This window comes from Doryrhamphus excisus, linkage group LG21 (assembly GCF_037039965.1).
Source record: "Doryrhamphus excisus strain RoL-2023G ecotype Guam linkage group LG21, RoL_Dexc_Guam_v1.1, whole genome shotgun sequence".
Classification (NCBI taxonomy): Eukaryota; Metazoa; Chordata; class Actinopteri; order Syngnathiformes; family Syngnathidae; genus Doryrhamphus; species Doryrhamphus excisus.
The window spans coordinates 12,458,793-12,475,755 of NC_136377.1; the positions used below are offsets into that span (position 1 = coordinate 12,458,793).

The 16,963-nt window shown below is 41.6% G+C and overlaps 1 protein-coding gene across 6 annotated transcripts in view; it reads right to left on the reverse strand.

Moving 5' to 3' along the window:
• Positions 1–16,963, reverse strand: part of LOC131137771 (glutamate receptor 3) — a 102,564-nt gene that overhangs the window by 51,350 nt on the left and 34,251 nt on the right. For all 6 annotated transcript variants that reach the window (XR_009131973.2, XM_058086021.2, XM_058086020.2 and 3 more), the window contains one exon: positions 220–407. Coding sequence is in view for 5 of the 6 variants with exons in the window: in XM_058086021.2 (XP_057942004.1) it covers positions 220–407 (188 nt within the window). In the remaining variant the exon portion in view is untranslated. The remainder of the gene's footprint in view (positions 1–219; positions 408–16,963) is intronic.

Consider the following 16,963-nt stretch of genomic DNA (forward strand, 5'->3'; position numbering starts at 1 on the left):
GAGAAAAGTGCAGCTTGCCAAGGAAACAAACACGAGGAGGCTGTTTAATTCCTCCTCCTGCCTGAAGCGCAGGTGACCTCAAACAAGCAGCAAGCAATAATAACAAAGCCGAATGAATGCAGCCATTTTCCCTGTTTTAACACCATCTTCCAGTCGACCGCATAATGATTGATATGAGTCAAATATGCCTTCAGAATGATAAAACAGAGGTTTCACTACCTGCTCCAGTATGGAGTTAATCCGATCCACCTCACAGTCGATGAGGAAGCGTTTCTCCTGCCGACGATCCATCTCCTCGATGATGCGTTTGTACTCGGTGGGGTCCACGATGTTCCCCACAGAGCGAGCCGTCACCTGCCAATTGTAAGCCACCGCCGACTCCATGATGGCCTGGAGGATGGAAAAACCTGCACGGAGAACAAAGTGGTGGCACATTTAGATGCCGGCGTACAACATGTTTTCTCTTTAATGGCATCCAACAGACATCCAATTCTAGAGCTGCATGAACAAATCTGCTTTCACAAAGATAACAAAGCACTCTTTTGACAGGTCGTCATTGTTTAGTATTATTTCTGGTGTCTGCAGTTTGCAGTGCTGTTGAACTGCATTGCTACTACTGAAAGGGGTGTCAAATATTTTATTTAGTTACTGGAGAGGTGTGTATACGGCAATGCAGCTTATCAGTAACTCAAACTACAACCACAGACTAGAAAAGCAGACCTTACAGCAGGCCCGCCATCACAGTGGCGCGCCACCACAGTCACAAATAGTGTGACACTCTTTTAAAACGTTTAGTATGACCTGAACACATCACCAGCAGTACAATTCTAACACCATATATATATATATATACAGTAAAGTCTCGTTATATCGATATTCTCGGGAGTCGGAAAAAATACCGATATAACCGGACTATCCATATATCCGATCCTGCGCCGAACTGCATTAAAAGTGGGAGGATCTTTGATATGGCATGTAATTTTCTCCTTGAGTTCATGGATTGCGTATCTAGCATGCTTTTGTGCTACAATAAATTTTGTACTACAGTAAATAAAAATAAACTTACGCTGTAGTGATTACCGGTTACCGGGACATAATTCACCCCGGAACTATCGATAAGGAAGGTGTTGCCACCCGGAGGGGTAGGCGCGAGGCACGGGTGTTTTCCGCTGTGTGTGCTGCACTCTGGTGGTGGAAGTGTGAAAAATAAAGTTGACTGGAAGCAGCCGTTCGCCGTGTTCTTTTTTGGTATTGAAATCCTTAAGCAAAGATTGATTTAAGCTGCTTTTGTATCGATATAAGCAGACCAAATTGGCTGGCGGGAGATGAAAAGGGCATCCTAGTAACCGGATTATCATAATAACCGTGTATCGTACTAACCGAACTAATTATATCATAAAAGACTAGAAATTTGCCGGGAAATGAAAATAGTATCGTAATAAGTAGTCATTCGTTTTAACCGATATCGATATAACGAGACTTTACTGTATATATATGTATATATATATATATATATGTATCTAACTCACAAACACGTCCCCGTTCAGCCTCAGAATGATACCTTCTCATTGTCACCAGACTAGAATAATTCATTTGAAAATCACTTAATAAGATTTAGGGTGGCACGGCGATCGAGTGGTTAGCACGCAGACCTCACAGCTAGGAGACCAGGGTTCAATCTCACCCTCGGCCCTCTCTGTGTGGAGTTTGCATGTTCTCCCCGTGCATGCGTGGGTTTTCTCCGGGTACTCCGGTTTCCTCCCACATTCCAAAAACATGCTAGGTTAATTGGTGACTCCAAATTGTCCATAGGTATGAATGTGAGTGTGAATGGTTGTTTGTCTATATGTGCCCTGTGATTGGCTGGCGACTAGTCCAGGGTGGACTCCGCCTCTCGCCCGAAGACAGCTGGGATAGGCTCCAGCACCCCTGCGACCCTTGTGAGGATAAGCGGTTGAAAATAAATGAATGAATGAATTAATAAGATTTAAAAATGTATTATTTGACAGCCCTAATATATATATATATATGTGTGTGTGTGTGTGTCCCTCATTGATTGTGGTTAATTAATTTAATTAAATTGCATTTACACAAAGTAGGCAGAAATATTAACAAAATTGTCCTGTTCCTAAATTAGATTTTTACCATTATTAGAGCCCTGGAGACATGAAATAGCACCCCTATGTTCACCTTTGACCTTTTATTCTTCATTTACACCACACTGCGTCACTGCAGGGACACAAGAGATCACCTTAAACAGAGCATGCTACTGAGCTACCTACTTAGCCTCAAATTGATTTATTCCAAACTTAAGAAAGGATTCCAAACGGAATGGGGAAGAAGAACAAAGAAAGAAGTCAAAAAACCATACACCTTCCACATGGTCATTTATTAATTGATACATTTTTGAAAAAGCACAATATAGCAAGGGAGAATGCTGAATCTCGAATGTGCGGGGATTCACTGTACATTCAGTAGCCTTTTACTGACACTATCACATGTGCAGGCGTGCCGGTGTCTAATCTGCAGTCAAAATGGCGAGCTGAAGAAGCAGTTTAGCGAGCACAATAGGTGTAAGTCGGTGGCAGAGCTCAGTGGGAAAGAGTGGGAGGAATAAGGTGAGTCATTTTAGAAAGAAAAGCTGATGCTAATCTGGCTGAGCAGCAACACAGAGTTCACACAGGAGGTTAAAGAATCATGGTCAGCAGTCATATCAGGTCACGGACCAGCTTGTGAAATGTTCTCTCTGTGCTTATATGGGTTATTTCTGCTTATTACAAACCTAAAGCAGTCGTGTTTACTTCACTGGATGCCAGATGCCAAAGGAATTACAGTAAAGTCTCGTTATATCGTTATTGTCGGGAGTCAGAAAAAATATCGATATAACCGGACTGTCGATATATCCGATCCTGCGGCGAACTGCATTAAAAGTGGGCAATAATGCACTCGACATTGTTCTATAGTATAGTATAGACATTGTTCTATAGTATAGAACAATGTCGAGCAGCTTAAATCAATCTTTGCTTAAGGATTTCAATACCAAAAAAGAACACGGCGAACGGCTGCTTCCAGTCAACTTTATTTTTCACACTTCCACCACCAGAGCACAGCACACACACCGATTCCCACACTTCCTGGTTCACAGGTCATGCTCAACCCGCCCCACATAGCTGGCCAAACACATGCCTGCAACAGAAGAACCAACTGACATAGCATACACACCGATTCCAACGAAGACACAAGCGTACAAATACATGGATTTAATTGTGTTGTATTCAGATATCTTTTTATCGCTTGCAATAATCACTGTTTTTCATATGTACATGCTGGCGTTCGTGGCATGTGTTTGGCCAGCTATGTGGGGCGGGTTGAGCATGACCTGTGAACCAGGAAGTGCGGGAATCGCTGTGTGTGCAGCGCTCTGGTGGTGGAAGTGTGAAAAATAAAGTTGACTGGAAGCAGCCGTTCGCCGTGTTCTTTTTTGGTATTGAAATCCTTAAGCAAAGATTGATTTAAGCTGCTTTTGTATCGATATAAGCAGACCAAATTGGCTGGCGGGAGATGAAAAGGGCATCGTAGTAACCGGATTATCATAATAACCGGGTATCGTACTAACGGAACTAATTATATCATAAAAGACTAGAAATTTGCCAGGAAATGAAAATAGTATCATAATAAGCAGTACTTCGATATAACCGATATCGATATAACGAGACTTTACTGTATTTACAACGTCAAATCCCAGTTTTCGTTCAAAATGTTTTGAATCAGTGTTCGTCCACTTTCACGGATTTCGTACCATAATACACATAACAAACTAGCCCACCGCAAACTCAAGTGCCCAAATAAAGCACCATCGCTGATTCACAGTGAACGACACAAATTTGTGAGTGCCAGAAATTTCACAAATGACGTTTTTTTGGTTATCTGGAACAGATTAATTATATTGACATTATTTCCTGTGGGAAATATCACTTCGGTTTTCATACGTTTTGGTTTCATCTGACCTTTTGGGACTAATTAATGACAAAAAAACTGAGATTCTTTTGTATTTTAACCAATTCAACTTAATACTTCTTCTTGTGGACTCACGGTTAATTGGTGACTCCAAATTGTCCATAGGTATGAATGTGAGTGTGAATGGTTGTTTGTCTATATGTGCCCTGTGATTGGTTGGCGACCAGTCCAGGGTGTACCCCGCCTCTCGCCCGAAGACAGCTGGGATAGGCTCCAGCATGCCCGCTACTCTAGTGTGGATAAGCGGCATAGAAAATGATGGATGTAATAAATGTTAAAGCTTACACAATAACAACAGCAGTCCAAATAATAATAATAATAATAATCCTGATTATATTTTATAGTGCTTTTCAAGGCAACCAAAGCGCTTCACAATGAAGTGAACCCATTATTCCTTCACTGCCCTGGGGGTAATCTGATGGAAACATGGCAGCCAATTGGTGCCTCTCCAACCACTACTAAACATTAATTCACATTCATACACCAGTGTGGGCAGCACTGGAGGCAATGTGGGTGAAGTGTCTTGCCCAAGGACACAACGACAGTGACTGGGTGGCGGGAGAGAGGGTTGAACCGCTAATCTTCTGAGCCACTGCTACCCAAATAAAGCCAAAGCCTTATAAAGATAACTTATTTAGTTCAAATTGAACATCAATGTTGTTATCACTTGCTGCCTCTTATTATAATGAGTGTCAGAGAAGTGAGGAATATAATGTGTCCATTTGCATATCACATATTAGCCTTCTGTCATTATTCTCATCGTACTTTATAAGCTCAGTTTGCTTCCTATTCATACATATGCACTTTTTAACTGCTTAATTGCAAAGAAATGATAACGAACAACCAATAGTTTGAGGAGTAGGGATTTCGCTACACAAATACTGGCACAGAAAGGACAGATTCATTAAAAAAAAAAGTCAAACTAGGATACTCTGTCGCCTAATTGGCTGTTGGCAGCAATGAAACTCCATCTGAATGAAGATGAAACTGTGAAATTGTTGGTATTGTTCCAGGAAACTCTGGTTGAACTTTTTGGAAAGTCTTCCTTGACCATTTTATATTTAAGAAGTGTTTCCAAAGAGGTGGTCATCACCTGTGACACCATGAAACAAATAAAGAAAAACATCCTTCTCACACCAGAAAGGCTGAAAATTTTCAGTTATGTTGATAGTACGACAATGTGCACGCAGGAGGTGCTCAATTCCTAAAGGAGACCTATTATGCTTTTTTCCACTTTTCTGACCATGTTGTATTCTCGTCTCGTGTGAAACGATGTTTCAGATAATGAGGTTTGCGCATTTGGAAGTGAGCCCTGAAAGAAGTCAGGCTCAAAAACGCTTATTTTTAATGCAGACCTACGTACCCTGAAGTCCTACGGAACACTTGGGAGTGTGACCAATGACAGCGGATGGGGCGTGCCTGGAGGCGGGCCGTCGGTGGAATGAATTAAACAGACCGTTTTGGTCGGAGGTCATGGAAAGCTATGGAAACGATGCACAAAGAAAGCTTCATGTGCGGGTTATTGTGTGTAGCTGCTCTATAGGAGTCCACAACTTAATGTAAAGAACCAATCCGGTCCCCGTTAACTTCTGAAAAGTTGCTAAAATTTGCAACAAAGTGAATTGGAAGCCTTGGGGTGCCGAGAAATACAAATTTGATTGCTTGGGAGTGGGGCGTAGAGATGCACTGTGGCTTAATGTTGCCCACAACTTTTAACTCATTTGCACTCATAAGAGGGGATAAATTATTTTGCAGAATACCTTTCTTCCCATTTTCCATGTTTTCCATGACTAGTCAATCACAGGACACGTGACCTTTCTCTAAAGTACTACAACAGTCCACATACAGTTTTACTGTTTTCTTATTTTGCTTAATTTCTATTCAACTTTGTGGATGGTGTCGCATGAGCCAAAAAAGAAACCACTATAATGTGTACAAGGAACAACAACAAGTCACTGCTACCCCAGTCTTCCTCATAATCCAGAGACCAAACACATTTGGGTTGCTGTTATACAGTAAAGTCTCGTTATATCGATATTCTCGGGAGTCGGAAAAAATACCGATATAACCGGACTATCCATATATCCGATCCTGCGCCGAACTGCATTAAAAGTGGGCGGATCTTTGATATGGCATGTCATTTTCTCCTTGAGTTCATGGATTGTGTATCTAGCATGCTTTTGTACTACAATACATTTTGTACTACAGTAAATAAAAATAAACTTACATTGTAGTGATTACCGGTTACCGGGACATAATTCACCCCGGAACTATCGATAGGGAAGGTGTTGCCACCCGGAGGGGTAGGCGCGAGGGACGGGTGTTTTCCGCTGTGTGTGCTGCACTCTGGTGGTGGAAGTGTGAAAAATAAAGTTGACTGGAAGCAGCCGTTCGCCGTGTTCTTTTTTGGTATTGAAATCCTTAAGCAAAGATTGATTTAAGCTGCTTTTGTATCGATATAAGCAGACCAAATTGGCTGGCGGGAGATGAAAAGGGCATCCTAGTAACCGGATTATCATAATAACCGGGTATCGTACTAACGGAGCTAATTATATCATAAAACACTAGAAATTTGCCGGGAAATTAAAATAGTATCGTAATAAGTAGTAATTCGTTTTAACCGATATCGATATAACGAGACTTTACTGTATATTAATGTGCAGCATTGTGTTTTATGTGTGGGTCAGTGGAATCTGATGGTTACAAACAGTGACTGATTGACTGCAATCAACTGGGTCACTGCCACAAGCCTGAGGCAACGGTCCTTGTTTAAGTGGTCCATCTCTGGTACAGCATCAATTCTGTCATTGTGATGCAAAATATGTGACAGTGCCTTTATATATATTTTACGCACCATAAGGTCTTTATTACTGATGCTAAAAGTTGCATATAAGGCCTACTTATTGTGTGTATTTTTACCCTGTTGCCAACAGTTGAGAGAATGTACTTTGTGCCATCCAGTCTTTTGTTTCAGTGGTTAGCAGGCAGACCTCACAGCTAGAAGACCCGAGTTCCATTCCATCCTCGGGCACGTCTGTGTGGAGTTTGCATGTTCTCCTTGTGCATGCATGGGTTTTCTCCGGATGTTTCCTCCCACATTCCAAAAACATGTTAGGTTAATTGGTGACTCCAAATTGTCCATAGGTATGAATGTGAGTGTGAATGGTTGTTTGTCTACGTATATGTGCCCTGTGATTGGCTGGCCGACCAGTCCACGGTGTACCCTGCTTCTCGCCTGAAGACATTTGGGATAGGCTCCAGCACCCCTACAACCCTTGTGAGGATAAGCGGTAGAAAATGAATGAATGAATGAATGGTCAAGTTGCACCTAAAACGACCTGTTTGTTCGTCATGACAAAAACAGGTGATTTGAAAACCACAGAAAATCTGAACATTACGTTAAGACTGCAATTAGGACTTCTAACCATGAATTGATATGTTTTCTATTTTTCCTACTTTTTCCCATTCAAAGCATGCAGAAACATTTCACACCTTTTTTTATGGTTTTCTGCAACCCACACCTGTCCATAATTTCTGGTGTTTGTATTTAGTTCAGGTGTGTGATTCTACCTGCGTGGGATCATTATCATTTGTCCGTCTGCCTTTCTGAGTTGCTTGATCCTGCTGCTGCTATTATTGCAAGCAATAAATATTTTTTTTACCTGTTCTCTGCATCCTGGAGTCAAACTACAAAGCAACCATGCACGATCGTGAAACATCTAGATGGATGTCAATCATCAACAAAGATTGTCTCCTGGGTGTGGAATACGTGCTGTTCCTCTGTAGCACAGGACAATGGTCAGCTATCACCATGAATTCCATTAGCCAGCTGATGTGTATTGATGCGAGTTGATCCATTATACCAATAAGACAGCAGAACACAGGCTGGGACTCAGGTGACACGGTGACCTCTATAGTTAAGAACATTAACCGAGTCGTTCTCCAATCACATGTAGCCTTTAAAGACAAGCATATCCTTAGACTCAGGGATTTGTGGCTAAGAGGCTGCTAATTACACCAAACCAGGACGCAATCTGACCTCAACCTCAAGTCAATATCAAGTGTAAATACACCAAAACATGAATGTAGTATCGGTATTATTAGTTGTGGCAATGAAAAGGCTGAGTGTCAGTACTCCTCCCACAATTAGAGTCTGTACCGCTGAGCCCCTGTAAGCCTGGATGTGCATAACACTTCAAATATGCCAAAAAAAAAAAAAAAAAAAGAATTTCCAAATGGGTTTTATACTTGCTCCTTTTCCCCCTGACACTAAACTAAGCTAAGCTGGATATTTTGGACTCAAACATTTGTTTAGCTTTTAAGCTTCCCGGCGAGATCAAGCTTGGGTCGGACTAAAATTCCCAATACCAAAAGACTTCATTAAGCTCAAAACAAATATGAACTGTAAACGTCAAAAGGCAAATAAGACAAAGTCTCTTGGTGGAAATGAGTGTTGTGATTCATCAGTGGCTGAACATTTGAAAGTCTTTTGGTCTTCTGGTTGACTTTGTAAACAGATGGCACCTTTTATGAGCACCAGCAGGCAGGACAACCATCAAGGGCATTTTACCGAGTCAATTATTCAGTCCTGCCCTGAAAAAGAATACATATTCAAAATGGAATGTCATTTGCCAAGGCTATATGCAGCTCTGGAAAAAAAAACCGCTCTACTTACATTCATTTATTTCATTTTCCGTTTGCAATTTCTTACTTTAAGGGTTATTACTTAATTGGGCTATGTTTATATGTTTGTTTGTCATAAAACACAACCACTATGAGATGACTATTTATATAGTCATTCTATTTACTAAAACATTTTTATAAACATATTTATTTTTATTTTATTACTTCTTGGATGGTTTCCTATGAAGGCTAGAAGTACTAACCGAGGGACAGTTGGCATCCAACCACGTTTCCTCCAGTGTGTCTTGGGCACTATAGTGTAGTGTGTATAGTGTGTCATCTCATCTGTGACTCAGACGCCCCCCTTCTCTGCCTCCCTGGAGGAGGTGACCTCTTTAAAATCCTAAAGCAGCCATCTGTACCGACGTTGTGAGCTTTAAATCTGAGAAAGCTCAAAGAAAAAAAAGCTCTAGAAATCACTGAAGTTAAAAACAGGATTGTTTTTGGTGAGAAAACACTACTTTCATGCCTAAAGTAGAAGAGTTTCAGTGATAGAAGAGCTAAAATGAAAGGAAAGGTATACAAAACCGTGGTGAGACCAGCCATGTTGTTTGGTCTTGAGACAGTGCCACTGAGGAAAAGACAGGAAGCAGAACTGAAGGTAGCAGAGACGAGGATGCTGAGGTTCTCATTGGGAGTGACCGGGATGGATAGGATCAGAAACGAGTATACATGAGAGGGACATTACATGTTAGAAGCCTTGGAGATCAAGTCAGAGAGGCCAGACTGAGATGGTTGGGACATGTCCAGAGGAGAGATAGTGAATATATTGGTAGAAGGATTCTGCGTTTAGAGCTGCAGAACTGAAGGTAGCAGAGATGAGGATGCTGAGGTTCTCATTGGGAGTGACCGGGATGGATAGGATCAAAAACGAGTATACATGAGAGGGACATTACATGTTAGAAGCCTTGGAGATCAAGTCAGAGAGGCCAGACTGAGATGGTTGGGACATGTCCAGAGGAGAGATAGTGAATATATTGGTAGAAGGATTCTGCGTTTAGAGCTGCAGAACTGAAGGTAGCAGAGATGAGGATGCTGAGGTTCTCATTGGGAGTGACCAGGATGGATAAGATCAGAAACGAGTATACATGAGAGGGACATTACATGTTAGAAGCCTTGGAGATCAAGTCAGAGAGGCCAGACTGAGATGGTTGGGACATGTCCAGAGGAGAGATAGTGAATATATTGGTAGAAGAATTCTGTGTTTAGAGCTGCAGAACTGAAGGTAGCAGAGATGAGGATGCTGAGGTTCTCATTGGGAGTGACCGGGATGGATAGGATCAGAAACGAGTATACATGAGAGGGACATTACATGTTAGAAGCCTTGGAGATCAAGTCAGAGAGGCCAGACTGAGATGGTTGGGACATGTCCAGAGGAGAGATAGTGAATATATTGGTAGAAGGATTCTGCGTTTAGAGCTGCAGAACTGAAAGTAGCAGAGATGAGGATGCTGAGGTTCTCATTGGGAGTGACCGGGATGGATAGGATCAGGAACGAGTACATCAGAAAGACATGGAGATAAAGTCATAGAGGCCAAACTGACATGGTTCGGACATGTCCACAGGAAAGATAGTGAATGTATTGGTAGAAGGATTGGTAGAGGAAAACCAAAGAGGAAGTTCATGAATGTAGTGGTGGAGGACATGAGGGTAGTTGGTGTGAGAGAGACATCATGCAGACTCCCAGTGCACAGCCTCTCTCCATTCCCAATAAGAGACACTGCACCATCACCCGGACGTTCCTGCCAAAAGCGCAAACAGATCACCTCTTATCTACCAGTCAATGTGTATTTGCTGACAACATGTTGAGCATTCCTGCCCCGATTTGTGCCACTGTTGTTTTCATGTTTTGATCACCGTCAACTTGTAACATCAAGAGACTCAACACAAACAAAGCGCACACATTTAAATGCAATCCGCTTTCTCTCATCCTGTATTTTCTTAAGCAAATAAAAATGCTGCGCATGTCACATCAATCCCTTTCATAATGCAAAAAGACATCTGCTGTAATGGCCTTTCGTTATCCTGAAAGCGATAGTCCTGAAATAGATGAGCGGAAGAGTAGCGAGCAGTGCCTCATAGCAGAAAAATGCAAAGGGGGGGGCGGTCTATTAGTCACCTGCTTCCTTAAAGCACTGAGGTTAGTGCAGATTAGATACGACAAGCTAGATCTTACACAAAAAAAAAATGCAGGAAGAGAAAGGCATGAATTTTATGAGGTTAAAAAAAAAAAACATGGGTGCATCTGACAGCATGGCTGACAGTGCTTGGCCCCCTGTGCCATTGGCTGCTTTGTGACGCAGGCCATGCAGGAAAAAAAAAAAAAAAAAAAAAAGGCTTTGCTGACTCCTCTGTTCCTTGCCTCACTCTCCGCCGCCTCCATACACTTTCATTTGCTCCTCCACTCCATTGAAGATGCAGCCATTTATCCAGCTGCAAAGATGCTGAGACAACCAGTTGAGAAAAGGAGAAATGTTGCCCAATTGCTCTTGGACTGGATATAACTGAGGCGGACTTTGATGTACAGGTGGAATTAAACCTGTACTTTATATCTAAGAGAAATATAGAGGGTTTCTTTGTGAGTGTGTGCATGTGTGGTACTCAGTCATCTCATGAGTGCGGAGCCCCAAGGCCAGTATTTTTGGCTTGCATACACTTTAAATGCATCAATCTCTCCCAAGCACTGTGCTGATCTTGCAAGAAAGGCATAGCTTATCCTCTTTCTTTTCCCTCTAATAGCTGTCTGGATGTACTGTATGCGTGTGACCTGAGGCGCTACTTGGTGTAAATGGTCCACGGCTCATCATAGCATGCAGGATGTAACGATAACAATAACAACTATTTGGGTCTCTGGATTGTACGCCCATTGCATACCCATGTCTTTACTCCATTTTTCCGAAAACGTTTTTTCAGTAAGCCATTCAGATTTTGGTATTCTGAATTACATAAGACACCGAGTTTATATCGGCATTGTCTTTTTGCAGAACAAACTATACAGAACCACTATCATTACTAAGCTAAAGGCTAAGCCGAACTACAGTGTTGCTGGATTGTCACACATCATCATTACATTGCATTCCAGCCAGAAAGGACATGCGAGTGAATAATTTTACTTTTACTTAACTTAACAGTCCCTTGAAACTGGCTGATCTGAAGAGAGCTGTTTAGAGAGGAGTTTGATACTTTGGGTATTTTGAACATTCAAAGTCACAAACTTTAGTATTTGGAGAGGCTCAGGAAGTAGAACAGGTTGTCCTGAAACCTGAAAGATCGGCATGCATGGAGCCTATCCCAGCTGTCTTCGGGGGAGAGGCGGGGTACACCCTGGACTGGTCGCCAGCCAATCACAGGGCACATATGAAGAGCTTGCAACCAAAAGGCGCTAAATCCATTTTGACTGATTTCGAGAAAATCAATGACTTTTAATTACGCACATATCAATCTATTTGGTCATCAAGTCTATATTGCAAATGAAAGAGCTATCAATATAGGTCATAAAAATGCATGCTATAAAAATCCTGCACACACCATGTATTTTATATATTTTTTTAATTTTTTTTTTTTTCGGATTTAGCGCCTTTTGGCTGAAATAAATTTGAAGTCACCTTTAACTTCTTCAATGGCATTGTTGTAAAAGAATGTAAGGTGCTTTAATGTGCTATGCTAATAAAATAATTACAACACAGAAGCCATTCTCAACATACAATACAAAATAATTATTATTAATTAAATTAATAAAAATATTATTAAAAGCAGTGCTCATATTTGACTGCACCATGAAGGTGACAGTGACAAAAATCATCTCATTACAAACTCTTTACATTGTATGTTTTTTAGTACAAGTAAAATATTGTTTCTCATGAAAGTTGGAGGTGTCAAGGTAGAGACATGCCTTTTATGGCGTAAAAAAACTTCCATGTTACAGAATACTGTAAAAACACAATTTGTGTTCTCCTGAATTGCATAACATACTGTAACTATCATACGTGTACTTAATGTACACAAACAAAACAGGATGCGCACTGATACTGGCTTTCTGTATGTGCAGTGCCAATTGTATTCTTCTCTCTGATTGGTCAGATTATCAATAGATGGGAAACTTGGGCCAATCAGAATAAAGAATAAAGAAAGGGATTGAACTCCTTTTGGTTGAAATCTGAAACGGAAATAGCGCCTTTTGGTTGAAAGCATACATTTCATATCACTTTTTTTCATATTTTTTAAAATGATTTCAAGACCAAAATATGTGATTTGGATACACATGACAGAGGTCTATTAAACTCATGAAAAACATGCAACTTAGTGAAAATTGGATTTAGCGCCTTTTGGTTGCAAGCTCTTCATATAGACAAACAACCATTCACACTCACATTCATACCTATGGACAATTTGGAGTCGCCAATTAACCTAGCATGTTTTTGGAATGTGGGAGGAAACCGGAGTACCCGGAGAAAACCCACGCATGCACGGGGAGAACATGCAAACTCCACACAGAGATGGCCGAGGGTGGAATCGAGCTCCTGGCTGTGTGGCTTGCGTGCTAACTACTCAGCCCAATAGAGATTCAATCATTGTATATTTTTTGCTGCACACAAAGATCGTGACCAGACAAGCCCTCATCTGTCAGTGTTTAGTATCTTCTTCTATTCATTTATTCCACTTTATCCCTTAGTTTGCTCTGCAGCTGCATGAAGCCTCTGAAAGGGCACATGCAGGTTGACAGCGCTGAAGGCATCACCTTCAGTGCTGTGCCCAATAAGAACTGTACAAGGTCCTGAAACAAACATGTCTTTCTATCCAAACGACAGCAATTTCCTAAAGCAAACTGCAGAAAAAAGAAGTGTGCATGGACACGGCACATAAAGTGCCTTTGCCCGAATGTAAATTGTCTTTCCACTGCACATGCTTATTATTACATGCTGCAATAATTACTTCACGTATGTTTGATGTCTGAGCTGCTTACACAATATGTAATGAGACCGAGCTTCAAAGATGAAGTTCAAAGTAGGTCTAACTGCAGCTACACTTCCGGGGCTGTGCTTATTATTTTAACGTTGAATTTGCAAATAATTAACCAAGGAATAAAAACATGGGTTTTAAAGTCACTAGCCTACAAGGCTGCAAAAATCGAGAAATTATTTTGGTTTGTTACACTGAATGAATGTGAAATCGCTAACATGATTTAGCACATTGCTTCTCAAATTGGGTAAAGAGGACTTTCAGTACCAGTGTCTTCGTGCACTGCTTGCGTAGTATTCATGTTTATAGATAGCGCCTGCGTCACCTGGTTCAAACACAGAACCTTCGGAATGGGAGTCGAGAGCGTTAACCGCTCGACCAAAAGCGTGGACTGTCAGCCGTATGTTCAGCGTAGCACTGTAATAGTCCACTGGGCCCGGCGCCAGTTGGTGCCAGTTGGTGCCAAAGATTATGTGATTGCCGCGTAGTGGCTAGCAGTGGCGCCGAATTAATGTTTGCTCGGCATGTTGCCATGTTGCCATTATTCGGCGCCACAGTGAGCCACTGCGCGCCAATCACAAAATCTTTGGAGCGAATCGGCACCAACCAATCGATGGTTGAGAATATGGTACCGAAAAATTCATCCATTTTCTATGCCGCTTATCCTTACTACGGTCATGGGTATGCTGGAGCCTATCCCAGCTGGCTTTGGGCGAGAGGCGGGGTACACCCTGGACTGGTCGCCAACCAATCACAGGACACATGTAGACAAACAACCATTCACACTCATTATGATGATTATGATGATCTAAGACACTTCAGAGCAACATTCATTGTTAGCAGCGAGTGATCAACATTCATTCATTCATTTTCTACCGCTTATCCTCACGAGGGTCTCGGGGGTGCTGGAGCCTATCCCAGCGGACTTTGTACGAGAGGGCGGGGTACACCCTGGACTGGTGGCCAGCCAATCACAGGGATTATCGTAATAACCGGGTATCGTACTAACCGGAACTAATTATATCATAAAAGACTAGAAATTTGCCGGGAAATGAAAATAGTATCGTAATAAGCAGTACTTTGATATAACCGATATCGATATAACGAGACTTTACTGTAATAATAATAATACATACACATAAAATATATACTGTCGGCCTACACTGTAATATTGAGTTCAATCACATTAAAAATACAATGAAATTCACTACGGTCATGGGTATGCTGGAGCCTATCCCAGCTGGCTTTGGGCGAGAGGCGGGGTACACCCTGGACTGGTCGCCAACCAATCACAGGACACATGTAGACAAACAACCATTCACACTCATTATGATGATTATGATGATCTAAGACACTTCAGAGCAACATTCATTGTTAGCAGCGAGTGATCAACATTCATTCATTCATTTTCTACCGCTTATCCTCACGAGGGTCTCGGGGGTGCTGGAGCCTATCCCAGCGGACTTTGTACGAGAGGGCGGGGTACACCCTGGACTGGTGGCCAGCCAATCACAGGGCATTTATAGACAAACAACCATTCACACTCACATTCATACCTATGGACAATTTGGAGTCGCCAATTAACCTAGCATGTTTTTGGAATGTTGGAGGAAACCGGAGTACCCGGAGAAAACCCACGAATGCACGGAGAGAACATGCAAACTCCACACAGAGATGGCCACCCCATACATAGGTGGAATCGAACTCATGTCTCCTAGCTGTGAGGCCTTCGCCGTGCAGGCCGTGATCAACATTGTTTAATTTAATGTTGAAAATTCAACATAGATTCTAAATTGTTTCTATGTCACCTTTGTGTCTGGAATCCACTCTGGAGTGTATCAGTGATGATGGATGGTTACGATGGATTCAATCTTTCCATCCAAAGGTCAGATTTTGTGTATGCATGCACATTATCATAAAAATTCGAATTTAAATGAGTCTCAAAAGCTCAAGGGAGCATCGTCTATTGTGTGCAATTAAAAAGGTTTCATAATGAGAGTGGTTGAATTCAACAGAACTCCTGCGTGACCTTGCAGATTTCTACCTGAATGTAGCTTTCACATCTGCATCTCTTTGTTTTGGACACAATTGAAAAACCATGGAAAGTACCATTCAGCCTCTACCGGGCTGTGTCTTCACAGTTTTGTTCTCCTTTTCTCCTCTGCCATCTCTATGAGCTACAAAAGAGTCCTTGAGGAGGGAAGAAAGCAGCTCTTGAAAGCAGAAGGGAGCGACTGATGAATGTCTGCGTCGCCCCCCCCCCCCCGGTATTAGAAGCTGGGATAAAAAGTGGCGTACACAAGCTGGGGGTCAGGGTCAGAATTAATGATATGTGTCCATCTCCAAGTAAAGGTGTTTACAGAGTGGAACAGCTGCTTTGAGCCATTCCCACTTTCTTTACTACTCTCTTAATGAGCCTGACTGCTGAGTGAAGCTCTTTAGCAGTCTGCAATTAATCAGACGTTTCCTTGTAGAGATCGACAACGAATGTTAAGTATCCACCATCCCGGTCATTGTTGTTTGTTGGAGTGGGCAGGACAATGCCACAAGTTGTGGTTGTTAGATCATTGCACTTTATGGACTTCGACATAAAGCTAGGCTTCATGTCAGTGGAGATATGATTGCACAGTGTGATATCATTATGATGAATGCTAAGTATATAATAACCCCTCAGACAACACATCAACACGTGGCCCAAACGGGGCAATTCATCCACCTTACAACGATGGACTGTATAACGCTGGGAGAACTAAAACATTCATACAATCAATTTGCTACATACTAGGCTCTTGGTTTGTTATATAATACAGTAAAGTTTCGTTATATCGATATTCTCGGGAGTCGGAAAAAATATCGATATAACCGGACTATCGATATATCCGATCCTGCTTTTGTATCGATATAAGCAGACCAAATTGGCTGGCGGGAGATGAAAAGGGCATCGTAGTAACCGGATTATCGTAATAACCGGGTATCGTACTAACCGGAACTAATTATATCATAAAAGACTAGAAATTTGCCGGGAAATGAAAATAGTATCGTAATAAGCAGTACTTTGATATAACCGATATCGATATAACGAGACTTTACTGTAATAATAATAATACATACACATAAAATATATACTGTCGGCCTACACTGTAATATTGAGTTCAATCACATTAAAAATACAATGAAATTCAGTTAATAATATTACATGTGTTACATGTTATTACATTATCAAAAACAAAAATGATATTATTAGTTCCATAGTGGATGCACGACGTCTGAGTGGTTAGACTGGGGTTCGATTTCCCATTCGGGC